General features: G+C 38.7%; 2 protein-coding genes across 2 annotated transcripts in view; one reads left to right on the top strand and one right to left on the bottom strand.

Moving 5' to 3' along the window:
• map2k2b (mitogen-activated protein kinase kinase 2b) overlaps window positions 1–26715 on the top strand; it is a 529628-nt gene that overhangs the window by 386214 nt on the left and 116699 nt on the right. The window lies entirely within an intron of this gene.
• Window positions 7126–26348, bottom strand: eef2b (eukaryotic translation elongation factor 2b). Its single transcript, XM_079612920.1, has 13 exons — window positions 26162–26348; window positions 24129–24343; window positions 22995–23176; window positions 19490–19701; window positions 18572–18750; window positions 17946–18051; window positions 16685–16937; window positions 15291–15486; window positions 14649–15015; window positions 12798–13151; window positions 10273–10455; window positions 8136–8268; window positions 7126–7543 (listed from the first exon to the last, which is right to left on the bottom strand). The coding sequence occupies exons 1-13, from the start codon at window positions 26162–26164 to the stop codon at window positions 7350–7352; spliced, it is 2577 nt and encodes an 858-aa protein (XP_079469046.1). The 5' UTR covers window positions 26165–26348; the 3' UTR covers window positions 7126–7349.

Below are 26715 nucleotides of genomic sequence, written 5' to 3'. Positions count from 1 at the left end.
TAGCATTTTTCCTTCAGGCCAGTCCTATATTCGTAATACAAAAATCCGTTGAATTTCCGTTATCTTGTCTTTTTTTACAGTTAAGGGGTTTCCCTGCCCGACACCCGTCATCAGTTGTGTCTTGCTTAGCTGCTGTCCACAAGTCCTTTAAATATAAAAGTCTTCTCTGCTGACTGACTCGCTCATAAAGACAGTTTTTGCCGCCATCTAATGGCGATTTTTTTCATTTCTGCTGTTCACGGACAGGGACTATTATTTCTTCCACTGGACTGCGGAAGGGGCTAGTGATTTTACTTCATAAAAATAGCATTGGTACGTATTTTTTGGCTTTAATATTTGTATTGTGTGTTAACCGTTTTATAAAAGCAATAAGGTACTCGAGGCTACAGTGCTGTATCGTGAATAAGCCAAGGCTGAAGGGTAACTGTTACGTTACTCCGCTTCGCGTACGCTTACATAATTTAACATACAAAACACTTTTCTAATAGCCAACTTAAAAGTATTTATTAAAAATAGACTACTAAATGCTTCCCCTTTTTACTTTGAACACAATTTTTATGATGGATCTAGTGATTTTATTTGGTAAATTTCATGTCCACAAAAGTAAAATAAATAATTATAAACCTTGTTTGAAGGTCTTCAAGCCATAAAGATTTCCATTTCCAATGTATTGATAACAAAAAATGTAGATAAAATGTAAAATTAAATTTGTAGATGCAGTTTTCTTATTTTTTTCAGTATTGATTTGTTTTTTTGCTTTTTATAAATTCTATATGTCTATAGATATTTTAGTTTATTGTAAACCCAATTTTTTGTATTTGTGTCATGTTGTGTCTTGCTATAGTTGTAAATGTCTTAGTTCTTAATAAAAAAAAAACTTATTTTATTCTCTTTAGAATAACATGCATTAAGTGTATTAAAGGTCTGTTTCAATTTAGGGCAACTAGAATCTTTGAAATAAAATATCTAATAAAAAATATATTCATATAATAAATATAATAGCTACAATGTTACTTTCTTGCCTACATGAAAGTAAAATTATGGACTGCAATAACTAGAATTGAGTCTTGAGACTTTTTAGTGTCTAAAAAGATGGCTAACATGAACCGTTGCATTTATAAAGCATCAACGTAAACTAAAAATGATCAATCATTAAAGCATTAACATTATGCCTTCATTATAAATCAAAGTAAACAATGTTTTTTTTTTTTTTTTTTAATAAAGTCTAAAAACGATCTGTAATGAGGAAACTTCATGAGTAGTTAAAATCACCACCAGAACTTTAAATTATTTAGGGTATTATTAATTCCGGTCTAATTATGAACATGGCTCATAAAGACTACATATTAAACATTTTTTTAAACGGAAGTTATACCATGGTACTGTATATTGGCACCACAGCCATTACATGTTTAAAACAGTAATCTCCTATACTAAACCTAAACTAATCTTGACAAACTATATATCATTTGAAAGCTTACAATCTCTAGTTTACATATTTGGTGACTGATTTTCAAAATAAATTACAGAGGAGCCGTAATTTATCAATTTGCAACAAGAATATGTTCATACTCCTAAGGCGTGTTCAGACCTTTATTTTGAAATAGTGATGAACATGATGAAGTATTACTAGACAGCATCAGAGTTTAGGAAGAACATCTTTACTAGGGATCAACGTGCTCCACACAACATTACATCCGGTACACGCACACAGCGTATTACATCATGACGTATTACGTATCACAACATCCCCCCTGTTTAACATAAGTGTATAACATAGACAACCAAGACCATAACAAGATTGCATGTTGTTTCAATAGGGTGCACACTATGCAAATTTAAACTATAACAACCTGTTTGGGTTAAGTGTGCAGAAATGAACATTCAGCCTATTGGTATTAATAGTAATGCTTAACTTTTCATTCAGCTTTACACATAGTCCTTGTATTGCACTGGCTTGATTATGACCCGTCCGGACCTTGTGCATGTTTGTTTTGTTGTCTCAGTGCCTGTATTGTCTGTTGTTGCTTCAAGAGGTTGTGTGACTTTGTTTTCAACTGGATCCTTGTGATTTTGTTCAGTCACCTCTCTTTTGGGTGTTTCAGCGAATTGTACCTTCTTCTGGATTTTCTGCGTGTGTGTTGCATACATTTCACGAAGATGGCTCCTGGTACGTCTAATTGTGTTTCCATTTGGTGTTTGGATCAGGTAACTTCTTGGCTCCCTGCATCTTTCCACAATAGTCCCTGGGTGCCATATTTTCCTCACCTTGTCCAGCACTCTCACATCCTGTCCACGAAACAATGGGGGTAAGTCTCTACCACTACATTGATCATGATGTGTTTTCATCAGTATTGTCCTTTTTTCCAGGTGTTGTCTGTGTTCCAGTTTACCCGGATCTGCATGACTCGGTAGGAGTGTGGTGATAGGTCTGCCAAGGAGTAATTCTGCAGGGGACGGTAGATCACTGTCAATGGGTGTCGCCCGCACTTGCATCAGAGCCACTTGTACATCTCCTTTGTGCTGTATTGTCTTCTTGATGATGGATTTGATGTGTCTCACATGTCTTTCAATAAATCCATTGCTTTTTGGGTAATGTGGTGAACTTGTGGTGTGTTTTATTCCCCAGTCAGCTATGAATTTCCTGAAAGGTTGTCCTGTGTACTGTGGTCCATTGTCTGTCATTATTTCATCTGGACGACCAAATAAGGACATATAGCTTTGCATTTTTTGTGCAACTGCATTGCTGCTTACTGGCATAGGCATTTCATCAACCAATGGATACTTGGAATACCTGTCCACTGTAAGTAGGTACTGATGTCCATGAATCTCAAACAGATCAGACGATAAGTACTGCCATGGCTTTGTGGGTGTTTTGTGTGGAATGAGAGGTTCTTTTGGTGGTGCATCTTGGTGTTCTGCACAGGTACTGCAGGATCTGCACATTTTTTCAATGTCTGTGTTTATCTTAGTCCAATATACACTTTCTCGAGCCAACCTGCGTGTTTTTTCGATACCTTGGTGGGCTGCGTGGAGTTGAGTCAGAATGTCGCTGGTCATGCATTCTGGTATAAGAATTTGTCTGCCTTTAAATACAACTCCTGCTTCTATGGCAAGTTCATCTCGGAAAGGCCAATAGCTGCGTAGATCTTTTGGCAGGTCTTGAATCCTGTCTGGCCATCCCTGATGGATGATTTCTTTCAGAGCACTGAGCTTGGGGTCTTTTGCGGTCTCATTTCTGAGGATCTCCTGCTTGCTTGGGGAGAAGTTTACGATCGCAACAGTATGATGCTCAGGGTCTTCAAATTCTGTATCCAGCCCATCAATGCGTTCATCAAGTTCAATGTCTTCATTGTTTTCAGGGTTTGGCAGGCGGCTGAGAGTGTCAGCTAGAATCATTTGGCTTCCAGGACGATACACGACGCTGTAGTTGTATCCCTGTGTTTTAATCAGCATGCGTTGTAGCCTGGGTGGAGCAGAATGCAGAGGCTTTGTGCATATGGTGACGAGAGGTTTGTGGTCGGTTATTACGATGAATGATTTGCCATACAAGTATGTGTGATATCGCTGCATACCATACACAATAGCAAGCATTTCTCTTTCAATGTTGCTGTACCTTGATTGGCATTCAGTTAGTGTCTTTGAACCGAAAGCAATGGGTCTGCTGTCTTGCACCAGTGCTACACCGATTCCTCTCTGTGATGCATCTACCTCCAGTGTGAGGGTGACTGCTGGATTGTAGTACCGTAAGCAGGCATCAACAGTCAATGTTGTCTTTAGGTCATCAAAGCATTTCTGATAATCCGTGTCCCATGCCCACTGTGAGTCATTTTTCAGCAACCCTCTCAGGTTGTGGGCTTTATCCGCAAATTTTGGTATGTAGGGTGATAGGTAGTTTAGCATGCCCATGAATCGATGCAGGTCATCTTTGCTTTGTGGTGTTGGCATTTTTTGTATATCGTGGATTTTGGCTGGATCTGGTCTGATGCCTTTATCTGTATACAGGTTGCCGAAGAAAGATATGCTCTGCTGCTTGATGAAACATTTGTCACTGTTAAACACCAGGCCTGTTCCCACGGCTCTTTCCATTAGGCTTATCAGATTCCTGTCGTGATCCTCCTCGTCAACTCCACATACTGCAACATCATCTGCTATGCTGATTACACCATGAAGACCTTCAAGGATTTGGTCCATTTTGGCTTGGAAAAGGTCTTGGGACACGCTGAGACCGAAAGGTAAACGTCTCCAGCAATATCTGCCAAAAGGAGTACGGAATGTAGTCAGAATTTGTGACTCATCATCCAGATGTATCGACCAGTATCCTGCTTTTGCGTCTAGTTTGCTGAACACTTTTGCATTTGCAAATTTTGGGTTTAGTTCTTCCACAGTTGGAATTTTGTGAGGACACCTCTTCAGGCTTGCATTTAGTTTCTGTGGGTCTAGGCAGATTCGAAGTGAACCGTCTTTCTTTGTGCTGAAGGCAAGACTGGAACACCAATCTGTGTGTTCTTCAACTTTTCGCAGAACTCCCTGATCGATAAGTTTGTTCAACTCACTTTGAAGCTTGTCCTTGATGTGGATGCTGCATTTGCGTGGTGGGTCGATGAATGGGTTGGCACCTTCCTTAATAATGAGCTTTGCTGTACCACTGAAATTGCCAATTTTGTCAAATTGGTCTGGATATTTCTCTTTTAGTTCACTGATGCTTTTTATTTGTTGTCGGGTACTCTGTTTTGTTTGTCTTCCCACATGTCCATAATTTTCTCTTTCAGCCATCACATCAACATTTACTGTCACAAGGCTGAGGAGCTCACTTGTGGGTAGTCCAACCACAGCTGGCCCAGGTACGTCAACGACATAGAATTTTGCATCTATCCACCTGGAATTTTTGTACTGGCATGGCATATTGATGGTTCCAGAGCAGGGAATCACATCACCAGTGTATGACGTCAATTTTACATTGGATGCTGGTTTTAGATGTTCCATACTTTGTGGTGACGCACCATACATCTGTTTGAATGTACGCAGTGGAAGTGTGTTTCCAGATGCCCCAGTATCTATTTTCAGGCGAAGCGTGTATCCATGACCTTGCAGGAGAGGTGGTTTAACATTCAGAGTTGTAAATGCCTCATCTCTGGGTGGTTTTACATGGATGCTATGCATGCACTTTGCACTGATGGTGATGGAGTAAAAGTGTTTTTGGTATGTATACTCGTCATCATTTTTAGTGCTGTCTACAACGTTGATGCTGGACTCGTTGCTGCGTTTGTAGTCTTGTCTTGCGTTTGTTTGGCTTTGGTATCTGTTGCGTGTTCGTGACTTACTTCTTCTGAACTGGCTGGATTGCTGTCTTTGTCGTCTGCTCTTTTTACAGCATTTAGCCCAGTGGCCTCTGTTACCACACATAGAGCATGTATCATTGTACGCAGGGCATTGTTTTGGCTTATGGTTTGTGTCACAGTTTTGACATGTTCGTCCTCTTGTTACAGCATGGACATTTTCAGTGTGTGACATGCCAAGCTGCTGTATCTGTTCATTACCAGCTGCTAAGGCTTCGTACTTTCGCCCCTCTGCTAGTACGTCGGTAATGGGGTAACCTTTAGGCTTACTGTATAGGTCATTTCTTAAGGCATCAAAAGGAGTACTGGCAATGATAAGTTCGACTATACGTTCATTGAGCTCTTCGTCAGTGAATTGACATTTCAGTGCTAAAGTTCTAGCTCTAGTCACAAAGTCATCGATGCTCTCGTTTGGTTTTTGTCTATATTGCATGAGATGAAGCCTGTGGATTCTGAAATTCACATTTATCTTTAGTTGTCCTTCAAAAAAATTCCACAAGGTGTCAGGCTTTCTCTTATCTGCATCACTGAGCCCACTTGCATTAAGTCGTTTTAATCCTTCATCACCAATCCCTCGACATATTTTCCTAGCTTGTTTTCCTTCATCCGTTATTTCCTCATCTTCCAGGTAAAGATTAATTTTTTGTTTAAATAAAGACATTGCTTCACTCAGATCGGGGTCAGACCAGTTCATGATTGGTAGTTGTGCTGCCATTTTAGCACATTTATCTTGTAACGTTACTTACGTTGAAAGTAGTCGTTCTTTTCCGTTGTGTTCTCTGGACCGATTCGCAATTATCACGCAGACAATGCTCCTTCACGATCCCACACAGACGTACCGAGCGCGTCACTTAGTAGTCTCCCGTTTAGGCATTCCGCACGTGCTTTACACGGATTAGGCTCGCGTCACTTGTCGTCGCTCACGGACACACGCACGGTTGATATTACGGTTGTTTACCGCTGCCACCATGAAGTATTACTAGACAGCATCAGAGTTTAGGAAGAACATCTTTACTAGGGATCAACGTGCTCCACACAACATTACATCCGGTACACGCACACAGCGTATTACATCATGACGTATTACGTATCACAACACATGAAAAATCATGAAAGAATGGTAGAAACCTCAGTTTGTTTTCATGCCAAGAGTTCAAAAGATAGCATCCGTTCAATTATTTTAGAAGAAAAGCTCTGAAAATGTTTTAAATATAAAGAAAACAATAATAGATTCAGCATTAGTGATGTGGCAGCGAGCTATAATGCACATACGTGATCTTCTGGGTTTCTTAGAGGTTGAATTCACTTCAAAATCTGCCAAACTTCCAACACTACTTCTGAATAGGATGTCTAGTTCATAAATTGTATGAAAATTGTAAAAATAATGGTTCAGACTCAAACCACATATGGAGATGGAGGCGCCCTTATATGGGCAGTGAGGTCCACTAGTGGAGAAGTGTGGTACTGCGCCCAAACTAAATCTCACTGAACGCTCATTTTCGGAGATATCAACCGAACATTTGAAACAACTTTTTGTTTTTTAAAACAACTTTTAACATTTTTGGCTTCGATTTATTTTATTTTATTTTTGCATTTTTAGAGTCCTCCAGGTTTTGAAAATATATATTTTATATAAAATATTAATGAAATTAACATTGTACATTTTCATAAACTCAAACTTTTTTCTATTTAACCTAATTTCAATTCTATAAAAATCTATTAAAAACAGCGACTAGAAAAAACATGAAATCAACATCTGAACAGACCAGCAATGAAACGCCACACACTCGAGTAATTTTCCATTTTTATTTTCTTTATTTAGATTTACATAATCCACTTGACTTTCCTGTTTGCATGTGAGAAGTGTGGTGTTTGTGCCCTGTACAGTCCAGTCCCTCTCGCGTACTCTGAGGGAAGGAAGCGAGTGCAGGAGGGAAGGAATGAAACGGGAATGAGAGGAGAGTAAAGCGCAGATGTTGGGCTACGGTGGGAGACGTGTCGTTCAGCGGTTTATAACTTGTCCAGGAAGTTGTCGAGTGCCGGCATGCCCTCCTTCAGGCCCTTGCGTTTGCGTGTGTCGGCGACGATCTGGAAAGGCTTGGATGCGGCGTCTTTGGGGTCGCCGGGCAGAATCTGCCAGTGGTCGAACACACACTGAGGGAACGCCTGACCGCCGGTGTTGGAGCGCAGGTCAGCTGTGAAACCTGCACACGGACACAGAACATTAGCATTAGCACATTTGCAAAGAAACAGAGGTTTTCATATGTGACCCTGGACCACAAAACCAGTCACATGGGTACATTTTTTTAAATTGAGATGTATAAATCATATAAAGCTGAATAAATAATCTCTCCATTGATGTGTGGTTTGTTAGGATAGGACAATATTTGGTCGAGACACAACTATTGAAAATCTGGAATCTGAGGAGCAAAAAAATCTCAACATTGAGAAAATCTCCTTTAAAGTTGTGCATTTATGTTCACGATTGTGCTGCATTCACTCACAAAAATACATGTTTTATATATTTACGGTAGGACATTTACTAAATATCTTCATGGAACATGATCTTAATATCCTCATGATTTTTGGCATAAAAGAAAAATTTATAATTTTGACCCATACACTGTATAGTTGGCTATTGCCACAGATATACCCGTGCGTCATGTGACTGGGTTTGAGATCCAGGGTCACGTTGATAAAATGCGACTTAAACGAGTCGTAGAATAGTTGTCAGTTGTTCTAATACGATGTTTTTGTCTGATGAAATGCAATGAAGAAAGCGGGACGGTTACTCACCGAAAGACTCATTGACGGGAAGGAAGGCCTTAACGATGAACATGGGCGTCCCCATGACCTGAGACTCCTCGAACACGTGGCCTCGCTTTCTGTTCAACACGCCGTAGATGCCGCCGACCACCTGCTCTGGGCACTGAGAGAGAGAGAGAGATGCGGGTGAGAAGCGCTCATCGGTTCAAGATTATTGCCAACACTTTATTTTGATGGATCGTTGAATACACGCAACTTTGCAACTACATGTCAACTTGCAGTCATTAGTAGACAGGTAGGGGTCATCGGATGCCCATTTTCCACAAGTTGGTATGATTCTTAGTTTAGGGTCTAAGCGACCCGTTTCGGTGCATGTCTCTTTAAATGATAATGAGCAACTGGATAGATGTGATTGTGTTCATGTCTGTGGAGGTCTCAGATATTAGTGGTAGGGGTTATCCATCACTTCATCAGAGTGGTGCATGATTTCTCATCATAGACCAGCCAGGACATCAACCAGGGTTCCCACACCTCAGTTAACTTCAAATTCAAGGACTTTCCAGGTCCAATATTGTCAAATTACAAGAACTTAATGTGGTGACAGGTTTGTTGTGTCCTACAACAAATGTTGAGGTAGCATCGTAGTAGTTTTGTGCGCATGTGACATCATGGCAACGTACAATAAAGTACCTCACGCAGGAAACACTTAACGTAACACACAAATACGCGGGAAACACTTAACGAAGTGTAACAGACGTAAATCAAGCAAGCTAGTATGTAGGGCTGCACAATAGGGCTGTCACTTTTGAGAAAAATCAAATTCGAACGGATATCAAATACCAAGCTGTGTATTCAAAGCTATATATCTAAACGTCGCGCTAGGTGGGCGTGGTTTCAGGTAGCCAGGCTCCTCAGCTCCGCCTCTTTGCCCATATTCTGTTATCTGGGAGTGACAAGCGGTGACGTGAGGCCAAGATGGCGATGGCCGGCTCCGCCCACTTTAGGCTTAAAAAATGCTCTTCAGAAACCTACGGGTGACGTCACGGACACTACGTCCATATTTTTTTACAGTCTATGTTTTCTCAGATCGGATAGCTATCTTTTTTTATCAAAACGATTCCATTTACACCTGGTCACATAGGCCTAAATGTGTTTTTGCAAAACAGATATAAATCCAATCTTTAATTCCCGCTCTAGATGCAGATTTAATGGATTTAATGTCACCGAAAGCAACAGATATGAGCTGCATTTTATTGATCATCAGCTAACATTTTAAAATCAAAGACTGCAATAAGAGAGAGCGGCAGCCCTGGTAAGATAATTTAGTTTCTTTACTTTTAATGAAGATTATTATTATTGTGTTAAAGTGTCTGACTTTCACTTTGATTTGCGATAGTTTGCACTTTGGCTTGACGCTTGATGAATAGATCAATGCGGTGATACGTGTTGCAGCGCGCCGTCATATCTGACTATAACATAGCAGCCTGTAACACGCTTTCAAAATAACACGCTTTTTTAAAATAAAATAAAAAACGGTCTAATCATACTGTAAAAAATGCGCTACATGGCACATTAAAAACCGGATAGTTTATTTGTAGTTCGATTACGGATATTTCACGTCATGTTCGAATGTATATTCGAATATCGAATAAAAAGTGACAGCCCTAACAGCACAACATTTAAAAAAATGCGATATTCAATATGCGATAATGCTTAAAGTGTGTAAAAGAAACTTAAATTATCTTTAAAATATATTTTAAATTACATAATCTACATGCGTTTCACATTCTTTTTGTGACCAGAAAACTTTTTCTGAAAGTGAACAGCTGTGTGTCGCACAAGTGTTATTTTAACATCAGTGTAAACCACGGGGTTCAGGTTATCCTACATTAGGGTTATTCAACAGAAACTGAATAATCAAATGTAAAAATAAAACACTGCTTAGTTTTCACTGTATGAATTAAATATATACTGATTATTATTAAAGCTACAGAAGTTATTCAGCCAAGAGCAGCGAGTGATTTTCTCTGTCTTTTGTTCATGACGCGTTATTGCAAGCATCGCGATATATACATTTGTGATATTTCGATATATTGTGGGAACCCTGATAAACAGAATCGTTAGATGGATTTCATAAAGCTTATTATCCGTGGGCGCGTCCCCTCACCTGAATCTCCACCAGGTAGACGGGCTCCATGAGTCTGGGCTCGGCTGTGATCTGGCAGGCGTACAGGACCCTGCGGGCCGTGGGGATGATCTGGCCACCGCCGCGATGGATGGCGTCCGTGTGGAGGGTCACGTCGTGGATGTCGAAGCGGACGGCACGCATGTTCTCCTCGCACAGCACACCCTGAGGAGAGAGGAACAAGACCGTGAGCAATGCGGCGTTCTCACTCGCAAAACTTTTCAGCAAATAAAGCTGAACATCAGGAGCAAAAACGTAAGGACAGGGAGGAAAGAGGCCATATATACTTATAAATACTAGATATAAGGTTGAATATAATATATAATGCAGTGGGGGAATATTTGTGGGTCCTGATAGTAATAACTTATCTTGGCTAAAAATAAATATATTAAAATATATACAAGTTCAGCATCACGATTTGTATCGAATCGTGACTTGTGTATCGTGACACCCCTAATTATTATCAAATCTAAACCTGAGAGGTTTTAGTCTCTCCATTTAAAGTCCATTTCTCAAACTTAAATCCAAAGAGTGTCAAAGGCATCGTAAAATAATCAGGTCTTTAATCCAGATCTTCTGAGACACAAAGGCTTAATATGTTATTGAAAGCTAAAAATATTGTGATTATCATATCGTAAGTTCAGTATTTGTATCGAATCGTGACGAATGTATCATGACTAGGGTTGGGTATCGGTTGGGTTTTATTCGATACCAGTACCTACTCGGTATTTTTTAAACCGTTCCGGTGCTTAAACGGTTCTTGAAGAAAACAAAACCGCACACACTGTCAAAAAAATAATAATACCCTTTTATTTACAGGGCCAAACTGGACACAATATTAACTTAAAGATTTAAAGATTTTCTGATTAAATAAAAAATTGCGCCGGTAAATAACTTTAAAATGTTTTACATCAGTAGTCTAAGATCAACATTTTGTCTTAACATATTATGACTTTTACTTTAAGCAGAGAAATATCTGACACTGAGCAGAAATATTTAACACACACCGTAGTAGCCTCGTATAAAGAAGTGTTAGAACTTTGTTAAAACATTTTGCACACGTTGTCACACTCGCTGTTGAATGGCAACGGTGTTTGCTAGCGTACTTGATATGCAAGATTTGCAGTTGGCATTAAAATAGGCCTACTCGACTTACCCAATAGGAACGGCTGCTGTTATCATCATCTGTGATGTCGCAACCCGAGCACACTAAACGCGTCTCTATAGCACAGTGTGTTTATCGTGTAATTTATACGCGAAAATGAGTTTAAGTGCATAGGATACGCATGGGTTGGTTAGGGTAGGTTTGGTAGTGGTGTGGGATGCGTGTGTATTACACGCAATGAAGTGCGTATCAAATGCACGCGAAAACTGCGTATCATATGCACGTAACAACTAATTTTCGCTTATAAATTGCACACTGCGTGCTACAGAGACACTGCAGCTGCTGAACTTGAACTTTCACCAAGCGTGTCCGAGGTTCGGGGTTCTAATCCACAGTGTACAGTTTTTTTTTTTCTCATCAAAACCGATTATGCTCATCAGTGGTTGTATATCAAGCAGGGACACGTTTGTGTGCATTATATTTCGTGATTTCACCAGAACGAATAGAGAGTCTCCTCAACGGATTGAAGCCGAGTGAAGACAGACCACAAGAGAAAACACTCGCGCCAATGATCGCAGCTTCAATGAGCACTTTGATCACTTTGATTTTGATCAGCGCTAGATCGTCTCTTATTTAACAAACGAATTAAATTAATGCTCTGCTGGTTAACTGAAGATGTTTTATTTATATGTAATGGAACATTCGTGCCGTAAGATGTTTTACAGGGGGCGCTAAAAAAAGTCAGGCACCGAAATTTTCGTTCTTATTCGGTCTGGTTACTACCGTTTATGTCGGAACCGAGTTTCGGTACCCAACCCTAATCATGACACCCCTAATTATAATAAAATATTCCAAATGAATGTCCAGGAACAATTGATCAGTCGCAGAGAGTTTGATTGACATGCGATCTGACCAATCATATGCTTTGTCCAACAAATGTAGATTAACGTTCGAGGATTTGAACTTGAAAAACCAAAGTGTACTGACGTCTTTCTGTGGTTAAAACATTCCTTATGTTCATTCATGTTTATTTGATGCTATAAATTAACTAGGAGGAAGAGATGATCGCAGGTTTAACCGAGCGATCCGTCACGACACATTAAAGAGCCACAAAACGGTATGTATGGTTTAAATATCCAAAAAAAAAAAAGAAAAAAAAAAAAGACCAAATTTGAAAGTTGAGACTGAAGGGGTCGGGTCTTTGCGAACGGCCAATTGTCCTTCAAGACAACACTGTAGATCTGATTGTGTTCATGTCTGTGGAGGTCTCAGATATTAGTGGTAGGGGTTATCCATCACTTCATCAGAGTGGTGCATGATTTCTCATCATAGACCAGCCAGGACATCAACAGAACCGTTATTAACGCGAACCAAACCGTATTTCCTTCTGAACGTCTCTCACCTCTTTAGTGGCCCACTGGAACCCAGCAACAACGCTGTCCTTGATCTCGTTCAGGTACTGCACTCCCTTGGTCACGTCCACCAGGACGTTGGGTCCGGTTCCGTCGGGTCCGAAGCACCAGATCTTACGGGCCTCTGTGACCTCCCACTCGTATTTGTCGGCCAGATAACGGGCGCGGGTCTTGAGCTCCTGACGGGACGACACGTCACCCTTGTCGATGTCTTCAGCGAGACCGTCGGGGAACGGTCTGGCCTTCATGTAGAGACGGTTGTGTTTGTTGGGGGACTTGGACAAGCACATCTGGTCTGATTCGGCACTGACCGTCTCCCTGTATGACACAACGGGGTCCGATTTCTGTTGGAGAACGAGATTGACGGGTTAAAGGTTACAACAGGTTAAACGCATTTAAATTTACTGCTAAATCTGATTGTAATACGACAGATACAACAAACTAAAAATTTAACACGTTTTTCTTGGTCCATCTTACAAAACAATTTTTTTACTTCAGTAAAGAAAATAGTTAAAATAGCCCATATTATACACATTTACAAGTTCATAATTTAATTGTTTGGGGTCTGCTAGAACACACTTGCCTGATTTAAAGATAAACAAAAAACTTTTATAAACTGTATATAAATAAACCCTCTTCCTGAAACACTGTTTTAGGGTACGTTAAAACCTTTAACGTGTCTAACCTTTGAGTTCTCCACTTTTGTTTACCAGATGGTGCAATTTTCTCAGGTTTGGCCTATAAAGGAAATACTCGTTTTTATTCCCGTTTTCTGCTTCTGCATATTATAGAGCGAATTAGGCAGCTATAATTTTGTGTGGGTGTGTTGCTATGTAGTGTGGTTTGTATGAGTGTAATAAAATAAAAGTGTGTTGGTAATATTGGAGAGAAAAGCTACAGCAAATCCAACCACTGTGTCCCAGTGAGTTTTGCTGGCATCTAATGGGGAAAATCAGGTACTGCACCCAAACAAAATCTGACTGAAAGCTCATTTTTTGAGATATCAACTCGACTTAAGATTTATGGCTTTGAATTCTAGCAGTTTTAGAGTTCAACATGCTTCATAAGATATAGATTTTATATAAAATTTCATAAATAATTTTCATAAACCTCTAACTTTTTAAACTTTACTTCAACAAGGGTCTTTAAAATGAGAATGTGTCTTCACATTTTTATCACAGTTTTGATATGGCTGGGCAAAAAAAAAAATAGATTTTAAAAATGTGGTCGATTCAAAATCGATTCTCAAAGGCCAAAAATAGGAGAGAAAAAAAAAATCCATATTTATTTATACCCATCACCCAAAAGCCAGTTTTAGTTTTCCTACAGTGTTCATAGGCTTGCAGCCTCCATGCTACAGATAATGCTGTGAGATTTTATGTTAGTTTTAATAAAATAACCTGATCCTGATTGATCAACACATGCGACTGTTCTGACTTGTCTAATTTTCAGCATAAATTTTTCATCTTGCATCAAAATCCTGTATTGTATGCATTTGAAAATGGGTTTTAATGTACCCAAGAGTACCTAAAATATAAAAAAGTTTAATATACAGGTTTGTGGCTTTATTTCTCTCCACTATATAACCACTCGTAAACTTATGTTCACCGCTTAAAAATAAATATAGGATTTGTATTAAATCTATATTCATTGAGTCGAATCGGGAATAAAAATCGAATTTAGAATCGAAATTGAATTCAGAGCTTGCGAATCGAAATCGAATTGGAACATCTGAATCGATATCCAGCCCTAAGTTTTGACCGACATTTTTGTCCTCTATGGACCCGTGTAACTTTGTAAATTGACGCACACGGGTTAAAGACAGTTGTTCATGCACAAACCTTAAGTGGAATGCAAGCATGGTCCTCCTCCAGATCTTTAAGGCAGATTTCCAGGTGAAGTTCTCCAGCGCCAGCGATGATGTGTTCTCCAGACTCCTCAATGATGCACTGCACCATGGGGTCGGACTTGGCCAGACGCTTGAGTCCCTCCACCAGTTTGGGCAGGTCAGCCGGGTTCTTGGCCTCCACCGCCACTCGGACCACCGGGCTGACGCTGAACTTCATCACACGCATGTTGTGGGCATGCTCGTAGGTCGAGATGGTCCCGGTCTTCACCAAATACTGGTCCACACCAACCAGACCCACGATGTTACCGCATGGCACGTCTTCAATGGGCTCAACGTAACGTCCCATCATCAAAATGGTCCTGGAATTGACATTCAGGGTCAAAAAGGAGGTACACTTGTTATATATATACCTGGTTTAAGAGTTAATCATGTTAATCCAATAAAAAGTGTGTTTACATGCGTGTACAGTGTATAATATATGCATACAGTATATACATATACTTAAATATATACACGCATGTGTGCAATATTTAAACAATTATTATACACAGTAAACACTTATGTTGGATGCAATTATAATTTTTCAATTATTTCAGTGCATCACTAGTGTTAATGCATCTGGGGCGCTACAAACCTCTGGATGGGCTTCAGGTAAAGATCCTCCTTTTTCCCAGGGGTGAAGTTTGGTCCCATGATTCGCACTTTCAGCCCAGTGGACACAACACCAGAGAACACACGGCCAAAAGCATAGAAACGGCCCTTATCGGTGGTTGGCACCATTTTTGAGATGTACATCATGAGGGGAGCCTTCGGGTCGCAGTTCTTAACACCTGTGACGAGAACAACAAAATCAGAAATGTAAGAGATAGTCAAAGGCTAACTGTGCATTAAAATATTTTAATGCACACACCGTAGAAGCAAAGAACCACCCGACATGAAGTGCATTCAAATGGTTTAATGCACACCTAGCTCTGGATTCTCCCACTTATACCACGGTTATTCTCAAGCATTGACGAGTTAAAGATGTTATTAATGTTTGTAGCACATTATTTGACCAGAAGGGTAAAATTTATGGTTATTTTCATCAGTTACGCATGAGTTAGATATTACTCATCAGATTTGGCATTTTCCCCACTTTAGATCAGACACTGATAAAGTAGTCCGTAAGATTATGTTTATTTGAATAAATAACATTCATTTCAAATAATTATCGAGAGAGATGCGTGAAGTGATCTACTTGCATCTTTCTACTAATAGTGCGCTTAAGATGAAATCAGGTCACTAACATAGAACAGTGATTACATTAAACCATTTTAAAGCACATTTTTCATCCAATCAGAATAGAGCATTCAGATAAACCGTGGCATAATTCAATACAACACAGCCGGGGCCAGATTTATCTCATTGTGTAATGAGAAAACAAATATCCAGTTCTTCATTTACCATTGCATTGCAAACAAGCAGCAATGGTGCAAACTGCATGCGCCGCTTCATTCACGATAAGAGGCGTTGTTGAGTTAAAAAGGTGTTAGACAGTTTGAGGATCCAATGGCGTTATGCGGTTTATTCATTAGCTTTTTTGAATACGTTTTTAATTAGTTGTATTTGCAAAACCCCATGACAGACGTAAAGGGTGACCAATAGTAATGATTAATGAGGGAGAAAATAAAACAAACAAGGTTTGTCTGACAGTGGCGATATTTTAAACGGTTAATTTAGATATGAATCGTCTTAGTGTAACGTAATTTAATTTCACTAACGGTAAAACACTATTTTAAGGTGATGTAGTTGCTTTGTATTAACTGTAGGCTTATGGTTAGGGTTAATTGTAATGCATAATTTCCTATTATTACTGTAAAAAATATATGTAGTAACGTGTAACTGTCACCTTTAAATAAAGTTACCAAAAATTACATATCTCTCTATTTCTCCCGGACGTGCAATAAAAGGCACGTGCCTTGAATAGCTATGCATAAGCATAAATCCAGCCCTGCACACAGCAGAGAAACGCATGAACGACTGTCGTACCCATGGCAGCTTCATCATCTCCAGGTCCTTCGTACAGCAGCTCGCAGCGGTACCTCTGGGCCGTGACGGGAGAGGGCAGGTGGATGGTGATCATCTGAAGCAGAGCTTCTCCTGCGGGCAGCCAGCGGCGCATCACGGCCTTCAGCAGCGGCTTGCCTTCCTTCTCCTTATCCTCGGCGTCCAGCTTGATGTCCAGCTTCTCGATCAGTTTGGCGGTGTCGTCCTTCTTGAAGTTCATGATGGCATCGAACACCTGGACATTGAGGAAGTGAGGTATGATCACCAGAGTATCGAAAACAGATTTGAGGCTTGTTCGTAGGGTTAGGGTACCGAACTCGGTACTTTAAATGGCACCGACCGAATTACATCGGCACTACAGAGAACCAATTCACATTAAATCAATCTGTGTCAAATTTCAGTACCTAAGAACACATCTGGGCGTGAGACTATTCAAGTACGAATCCTGGATGGTGTGTGAATGAGTGGCAGTTTAATTTACCACACACACGCTTGACGCTCTGTTTTTCAGCCTCTGCAGTCTCACTCTATGAGAACATGAATGCATTTCCAGAGCCACTGAAGTTCATCAGCATTTAAGTTTCATTTAAGAGAAACTATCGTTATATCATTAACTTATGGAAACTCAAAGGTCTTCACCACAACCCGTCAAAATAAAAGTTCGGTTTAACGTGATAATATATTACTGTTGTATGGTAGATTTTATATATCTTGCTTTGAAAATACTAACACTAATAAAAAAAATATATATATTTTAAGAAACAAATCAGTTTTTCTTCTACGTTGTAATTTTAACAGTATAATGCTTAGTTGTGCCGCATGTTTGACAAAAAATAAAAAAAATCAATTAAATTAACGTTTCAAGTCTTGATTACTAGAAAATTCACCAACGAATTTGTGGAAAAAACATTTCAGATATTTATTTATTTTTATTACTAAAATGGTTGTTTCTATTAATATTCACGTTTTATGTCTTGATTACTAGAAAATTCACAACCGAATTTGTGGAAAACATTTCAGATAAAAAAATTTTTATTACTAAAATGGTTGTTTCTATTAATATTCAAGCATCACAGACATTGTCAGACAGCGACTAAGGCAGCTCTGGCATAATGTCTATAACACTTCTACAAATGACTTCGTTTCTTTACAGTTATTGAGGTAAACATTCCTAAAGTACCGGAAAAAAAAGGTACCGTTGGGTACCCAACCCTACTTGTTCGTTTGGCAAACCGATTCATACCTTGAAGATTGGGTCCAGGATGAGCTGGGCGAAGGTGCGGGGCAGTTTCTTTCCTTCAGGGCTGGTGGCGGACTTGCTGAATTTACCATTGGCCGGGTCAAAGTACCTGGAAGAGCAGCAGAGAATGAGTGACATGCATTTTGCTTAACTTAATAGGCACGAGTAATTTATCAGTAAAAAAATTTGGGTTCACTACAAGTTTTTTTTATTTTTTAGCAAGATGCATTAATCAGATGATGGGTAATGACTGCATAATGTTACAAAATGTATATATTTTTAAAGCTCTTTTGAACTTTCCATTCATCAATACTGAAAATTTTTCATAATTGATAATAAAATGTTTCTTGAGCAGCAAATCAGCATATACAAACCTGATGAAGGATCATGTGACAGTGAAGACTGCAGTAATGATGCTGTACATTCAGCTTTGATCACAAGAATAAATTACAGTTTACTATATATTCACATAGTAAACTTAAAATTGCAATTTCGTAATATTTTTTTTTAAATCAAATTAACAGCATTGCTGAGCATTAGAGAACTTTTGATGATTATTCAACTCGCATGAATGAATAAAATGATATGTATGGTTTATTTCGTGGTTATTTTATCCTGGCGAGTCTCACCTGTCACCCCAGAGTTTCTTCATCATGTCCTCCACTTTCTTACAGCGCTCAGCCGGGCTCAGCTGACCTTCACCTTTAGCAGCAAACTTGGACACGTACATCTCAGCAAACTGCTTCAGAGTGAAGGCCCAGCCGTGCAGACCGGAGCCAAAACCCACGGTACCGATCACTGGATCAATCTGAGAGAAAGCAGAATATGGATCAGAAATCAACCGAACTACATCCCTGCTCGAACATCATTTGCTATTGCTATTAAAAAAATCACGGTAACACTTTACAATAAGGTTCATTAGTTAACCTTAGTAAGAATGAATACTTTTACAGCATTAATTCATCTTAGTTGATATTAATTTCAACATTTACTAATACATTATTAAAAATGAAAGGTAGTATTTGTTAACATTTGTTAATTCACTTCATGTTTATTTGTAAAGCGCTTTTCACAATACACATTTTAAAGCAGCTTTACAGAAAATGCATACAATTTAGAGTCTGTTATCAGGTAACGGTCTAAGTATTTCAGAAATGTACATATACAAGTCACAGTAAGCTAAAAATGTATTAATTTAAACAATGCAAGCATTTAATGCAGAAACAATGAGCTCATTGAAGTAATGAATCCTTGTTTGTTATGAAATTTAAAATTTTTTAGCATTGGTGCGTGTTGATTCAGTGTTTGAGTCATATCTGAACTAACATGACCAAACAATTAACTGTATTGCTCATTGTTCGTTAATACATTAATGTTAACTAATGAAACCTTATTGTAAAGTGTTACCAAAAATCACTAAAGAATCAGCGCAGGTCTCAGATATTGGGTTAGTAGGTGTTCGTCAGCTCATCAGAGTGGTGCATGATTTCTCCTCATTGACCATTTTAGCATGTTAAAGGTTTAAGTGAAGGAGTGCATGTTCTCACCATGATGTTACCCATGGGTCCATTCTCGTCCTCCCCGTACGTGGAGATGATGACGTTTACGTTCTCCACGATGCGCTGGAAGGTTTGGTAAAGCTCTTCAGGCTCCAGCTGCAGCTCCAGCAGGGCCCGGTCCATCTTGTTCATCATCAGCACGGGCTTAATGCGCTCGGCGATGGCCTGTCTCAGCACCGTCTCGGTCTGCACGCACACACCTGAGCAAAAAGCACACTTAGCAGCCTGTAGATTCAGCAACCGGCTAATTTTAAACCTTATGAAGGTCATAACTAGGGCCCTATGACAGTCATTTCAAATGACAAAGGCGAGTAAACAATGACAGAGTTTAAATTTTTGGGTGACCTATTGCTTTAACTGTATAGTTATGCAGTTCCAGCCATAACTCATACTGAACACGAACACCAGGTTGCTATGTGACGCAAAAAAACATCACTGAAAGCCTTAAAGGGATAGTTCGGCCAAAAATGATATTAAACCCATGATTTAAATTACCCTCAAGCCGTTCGAGATGCATATGCCAATCATTTTTCAGATGAACACATTTTCAGTTATTTTAGAAAATGTCTTAGATCTTTCAGTGGTTATAATGTCAAGTTATGGGGACCAACTCATTCAAGTCCCAAAAATGTGCATGCATCCTTCACAAAAGTAATCCATCCGGCTCCAGGGGGATAAACGAAGGCCTTCCGAGGGTAATCCGTGCGGTTTTGTCGTAAAAATATACATATTTAAAACTTTATAAATGAAAATAACTGGCTTCCGGCAACGGGTTTAATATAATTTTTGGCCGAACTATCCCTTTAATAAGGTGCAGAAGAAATGCATTACATAACGCCTGAGACCCTAAGGAACAATTTCCCTTCGAGACAACACTAGATGTGATTGTGTTCATGTCTGTGGAGGTCTCAGATATTAGTGGTAGGGGTTATCCATCACTTCATCAGAGTGGTGCATGATTTCTCATCATAGACCAGCCAGGACATCAACAGAACCACAAACTAAGGCTTTACGATATTGAAGAAATGCGATAACTCATTAAATGCAATATTCCATACGATAATGCTTTTAATGTGTGTAAAATAGTAGCATAAGAAGTGTTATTTTAACATCAGTGGGGTTTAGGTTATCCAACATTAGGGTTATTTAACAGAAACTGAATAATCAAATGAAAAAAAAAAAAGACTGCTTAGTTTTCACTGTATGAATTAAATATATCCTGATTCTAATTAAAGCTACAAAAGTTATTCAGCCAAGAGCAGCGAGTGATTTTCTTTGTCTTTTATTAACAACCACAGTTCTTGCGATATGCATATTGCGATATATACATGCGTGATATTTCAATATATTGTGCACGCGCAGCCCTAACTAGGGCCCTATGACAGGGTTCATACAGACATTGCAAAACGAAATTTCAGGACTACTTTTTGTTTATCAAAGATCGCAGTTATCAAAACAAGATCTTTATTATCTTTCAAATTCTAAAAAAGGTAAATGGCTAACCAAAAAATAAACTAATGAAACAAAAGCAACGACTGTGGTAACTTTAACCATTAAAAGGATACTACGACAAAGATATTGCTTTCCTCATTCAAACTGATTTTTTCTCCGATGAATATATCAGGGTATCTGCACATTTTTTAAAGTCAAATTTAAGGCTTTTTAAGACCTGAAGAAATCAAAATTAATACCGTACATTAGGGGTGTGCAATATTAACAAAAATATATCTCGATATTTTCAAAGTTTTGTTGATAATAATTAGATGATATTTTACTGATTTTGTACTGGTACCATTAGGTTTGTTGTTGACAGCAGACTCACAAAGATATTCATATTTAACATATTCTATCTGTGCAGTGGTCAGTTCACAGTAGTGACTGAAATAAAATATTTTATTAAGGGGCAATATTTGCCACCTTAAATTGATTTCCAGGGGCATTTTCACCTAAATATGGAAATTATTTCTAAACGTATTTAGAGGTATGCATCACCTTTTATGTCAAATTCTAACATTCAAATTAAATTCTATTAGAATAAGACCGTACCACTGTCAAATTAAATAATTAAATTAAAATCCATCCTTGCAGTGCAGAGGTGACACAGAAGCGGCATCCGAACTGGCATTACTATATTTACACTTAATTTGCAATTGCATAAATAAAGCTATTCAAGATTTAAATATGAAATTATTTATTATTTTAACATTTTAATTAAAGGGTACTTTAAATATGCAACTAAACTCGCCAATAGGTGGCAGTAAGTCACTGTCTTAATAAGCGAGTTGTTGGAGTTTTATTCAACCGATTTGTTCAAACGGCTGATTCATTCATTGAATCAAATGATTCGTTCAAAACGCGGATTTCAGTTTTAAAAAAAGAATCGCTGTCTGTTGGACTACAGTTTCATTATGAAATTCTCGTCGGCGAAATAAAGGGGGAAACAAACAATATTGACAATATAAAAAGTAACACACAATGTTAACTTTATTGTTAATTTAACTGTTGTATAAAATAAATAGCACATTTGCAATTGTGCACAGGAAAACGGCACTCTTGCTCGTGATATTCTAATATAACAACATAATATGATATACCGTAAATATAATAAGACAAAAACTCATTTGGGGACATACCTATAACTGCACTGACACATCACGCAGTGAAAGCAAGCATGAGAGACAAACGCGATGTCAGCTCGCACTCGCGGTGCCTCGTACGTAGTTAAAACAATGATTACAATATCATCATAGTTCATAGACAATCCTAAGCACAAAGAATGAACTTACTATTGAACTGACATTTACTCGTTCTCTTATCCTCTCCTCTCTCGCGTGCAGGAGACAGACGCAGGCTAATACGCTGCCGTAAATGACGCGAATTGTCACGTGAACATGCAAGCAAATCCACAAAGATAGAATAATAAAAATAATACGTACACTAATTAGATAGTTTTCATTTGGAAAGCATTTAGATACGTCGTCAAAGTGTCATCTAAAATTTAAGACCTTTCATAGGTAAAAATAAGACTTTTCATAAGTAAAAATAAGACTTTTAAGACTTTTTAAGGCCTTAAATTTTAAATATCGAATTTAAGACCTTTTAATACTTTTTAAGGATCCGCGGGGACCCTGTATATGATTGACCTGAAGAATGATAGGAATCAAATACTTGGATATTTCTATGAGCAATATCACCGGTAGCCATACAAAATGGCTTTATATCAGACGGTTTGCAGCGTTGATCTTGTGTGAAAAGATTGTTGAAATTCAACTAATTTCACATATATTGTCTTTCAATAATTCAAGCGCTTTTCAAGTACCTTTTCATAAATATGGCTGTTTTCAAGGGTTTTCCAGGACTTAAATTTCAAAACGTCAAACTCAAGTCCTTCAACAACCTTGTACGATCCCTTCTATAAAATCAGTCCTTTTTAAGACCGAATTTGGTGATTCATTCTGTGCTACACCTAAATAACGCACAGTAAAACATTTACCAGAGACGCAATCCACCACAACCAGAGCTCCGTCTGTGACACGCAGAGCGGCCGTGACCTCCGAGGAGAAGTCCACGTGGCCGGGAGAGTCGATCAGGTTGATGAGGAAACCCAACCCATCCTTGCACTGCTTAATGAAGGCCATGTCGTTCTCGTTCAGCTCGTAGTACAAGGAGATGGCGCTGTTAAAGAGGCACAACGGAAGAGAACTCAATCAGTATTAGACACTCGGCTTTACTTTTGTTTCTGTCCTAGTGAGCATGTCACAGATAATTGGTTTGGGTTACGCTAGTCATCACAAGGTTGGTTCTCTCAACATAGAAACTGCACAAATATTTAATTTTATCCCAGAGTGGGACTCAATACCATAAAGCACCGACATGGCAGGTACTTTGCCCTCATGCATATCACAACCACTCCCTACAATATCATGTGTGGTCATGACATGGATGATAGTTTATTTGATTGCATTGCAATATTAAAGTTCCCTGATATTTCCAGGTTTTGTTATGCTTGATAATGTTTCTATTAATTTAATATACAGGCTTGAAATGTTAAAATATCCTGACATGTCCAGGTTTAGAAACGCATGATAATGTTATGCATTTAATTTATAGGCTTGCAATATTAAAATTCCCTCACATTTCTATGTTTAGCTATGCATGATGATATCTATATGCATTTAACTGCATTTTATTTACAGGCTTGCAATATTAAAATTCCCTGAGGTCTCCAGGTTTAGTTATTCATGCTAATACTTATATACACTTAATATCCAGGCTTGAAATGTTACAATTTCCAGTTTAGTTATGCATGATAATGTTTCTATGCATTTAGCTGTATTTTATTTACAGGCTACAAATATAAAAAATCCCTGATATTTCCAGGTTTAGTTATGAATGCTAATGTTTATATGAATTTAATTGCATTTTATTTACAGGCTTGCAATATTAAAATCTCCTGATGTTCCCAGGTTTAGTTATGCATGCTAATGTTTCTATGCATTTTATTTACAGGCTTGCAATATTAAAATCTCCTGATGTTCCCAGGTTTAGTTATGCATGCTAATGTTTCTATGCATTTTATTTACAGGCTTGCAATATTATAATCTCCTGATGTTTCCAGGTGCCTTACGTGGACTTGATGGTGATGCAGCGCTCCTGCTCATCTTTGCGAGTGTCAGTGAAGCGGGTCTCTCCGGCGCGGGCGGAAGCGATAATTCCAGCCTTGGACACCAGAGAGTCGGTCAGTGTAGACTTCCCGTGGTCTACGTGCGCAATCACGGACATGTTACGGATGTTGGACTTCTTGTCCATGATGGCACGGATCTGGTCGACTGTGAAGTTCACCTGGAAGAGAGCAGTGAGATATTATATATGCCCAAATGTCGACTTAACCGGTTTAAAAACTCTTGTGCCTGCCTCCATTAGACTCTTGAATGGCAAGGAAAAAGGCATATGAGTGTCTCTGGTTAGCACTTATCTAACATTATTGATTTATATTATAATTATTTACTGTTGGTTATTTATTGCTGGTCTTATGGTTTATGCAGCCGTTAATTGGGAAATAACAGTGGCCTTTTTAGCTTTGCAATATGATGCACATCTACAAGTTCTGCTCCAATACAATTAATAATTTTAAGGTACACGTTTCCATAATCAGTTCTATATAATATTCCATTATCTTTTCACTTTCCCTGGGAATCGAACCCACGACCTTGCAAGTGCCAACGCTCTACTCCTCCCCTCAAAGTGATCATAGTGCTACTACATAGTGGCGAGACGGATCACAAAACTTATCACGCATTCGTGGTTTGAATAAAGTCAATTTTATTTTAAAATGATTACTCACTCACTCTTGAGCGTCTGGCGCGAGTGATTTCAATGTTAAGTCAATGTAACGCGCGTCTATAGGTCCTGCGGCGCGGTAGACGCGAGCCTCATTCTACTCCAGTTTGCGCGAATGAGGCGAATTGCTATCACAGATAATGTCTTTTCTATCATTTCACTGTAGCTCAGCATCACGATGTAAAGTTAACGTTATTGCATTATCACAGTTCATATGTGTGGGGAAAGATAAGCTATTAGAGTAAAAAATATTGCGTTAGGCTACTTCAGTTAAAAAAAGAAAGAAAAAGAAAATAGATTTTACAATTCCTCCAAATGCAGTGATGAAGTTCATGTTCTCATGATTTATTTTTATGAATAAAAATGTTTCAAAACCCCCACCCCCTCCTCAGTTTTTTTCACAAATCGCACCCTGTATGTGTGTATATATATGTATATAGTCACACACATAATGCTATCCACAAATATCAGATGTGTCATGTTCAATATAAATCAAGTGTCACGCGCTTATAGCAGAGCCTGTCAAAAGTATAATATACTGGAAGTAACGCGTTAATGGGTTTTTTAGCAGTACTTTGCCGCTATTGTGTTACACATTAAACGCAATGGCGAATAAGGCACCGCTTAAATAAACCTCCATAAATATTAATCGCTTTGTGCCCTTTCTCCTGGAAGCCGTTACGCAAACAATAGGCGGCCATGTGTGTGTGATGATGTGGCCACGCTGATAACCGCACTGGTCCCACGTGACTGCGGAGTGCCGGTGCGCGTGCGGCCAGACTGAACACTCCCGACACCTGCCGTTATAACCCAACCGGCAAACTGAATAAAATCACACACAGACCCTCACAAACAGGCGAAAAACATATGAACCATGAGTAGAAATACATCATGAAGATACAGAAATAAAAAAAGGGCTACCAGTGAATTATATATATTAGATGTTCCTCAAACACACGATTATTTTTTCACAATACGTGGCATCGTGAGCTAACAGGCTAGCCCGGTCTGACAGAACCGGGAAAACCAAACTAACCGACTCAAAATTGAACAATACGGCTGTGGATTGAGTCACTTCACTGAGAATGTAATAAACTTATAACACCGTTACAAAACAACGACAAATGATTTGCAGTGTTTTAATAAATGAGTCATGCCGCAAAACATCCGCTGCCATTTTGTTTTGTGGAAAACAACTAGCCGGCCTTTTCCCTTAAACATCTAACCGAAAATCCCGTTAAACACAAAAATGATTAATCTAATATCTGAATCCGCTCCCCGCACACCGGTATCTAATCAGAAAATGTGAATGATACGCACCATTTTGACAGATGGTTCTGGATTCACTCAGCACTGATATTGGAACAGAGAGCACGCTGCCTTCCGCTGGTGGGGACAGGCAGGGGAGAAGGACGCGTCACGCGCGGCGCGCGCTTATATTCAGACGACGCGTTCATCTGAGCGTCATGACGCAGAGACAACGCTGGAATTTATAGCCCAGCTCCTCCTAGTGTCACACACAAGCAATCAATATCCATCCAATGTGAAATACAGCATTTACCATCCATAATGGCATGGCCGAAATTAAAAGAAAAAACAAATAAATAAATGCCACATCCATATATAAATGCTTAAGTATGACGATAGTTGTACACTAATATATATATATATATATATATATATAAATAAATGCCACATCCATATATGACTGCTTAAATATGACGCTAGTTGTACAATATGTAAGTAATTAAATACATAAATAAGTAAATGCCACATCCATTAATATAGAAATGTTTAAATAGGACACTAGTTGTACAATATTTAAGTAAATAAATAAATAAATGAATGAATAAACAAAAAAATGAATTAATGCC

This window comes from Phoxinus phoxinus, assembly GCF_949152265.1.
Source record: "Phoxinus phoxinus genome assembly, chromosome: 5".
Taxonomy (NCBI): domain Eukaryota; kingdom Metazoa; phylum Chordata; class Actinopteri; order Cypriniformes; family Leuciscidae; genus Phoxinus; species Phoxinus phoxinus.
This window is presented reverse-complemented; position numbering and strand designations above follow the sequence as displayed.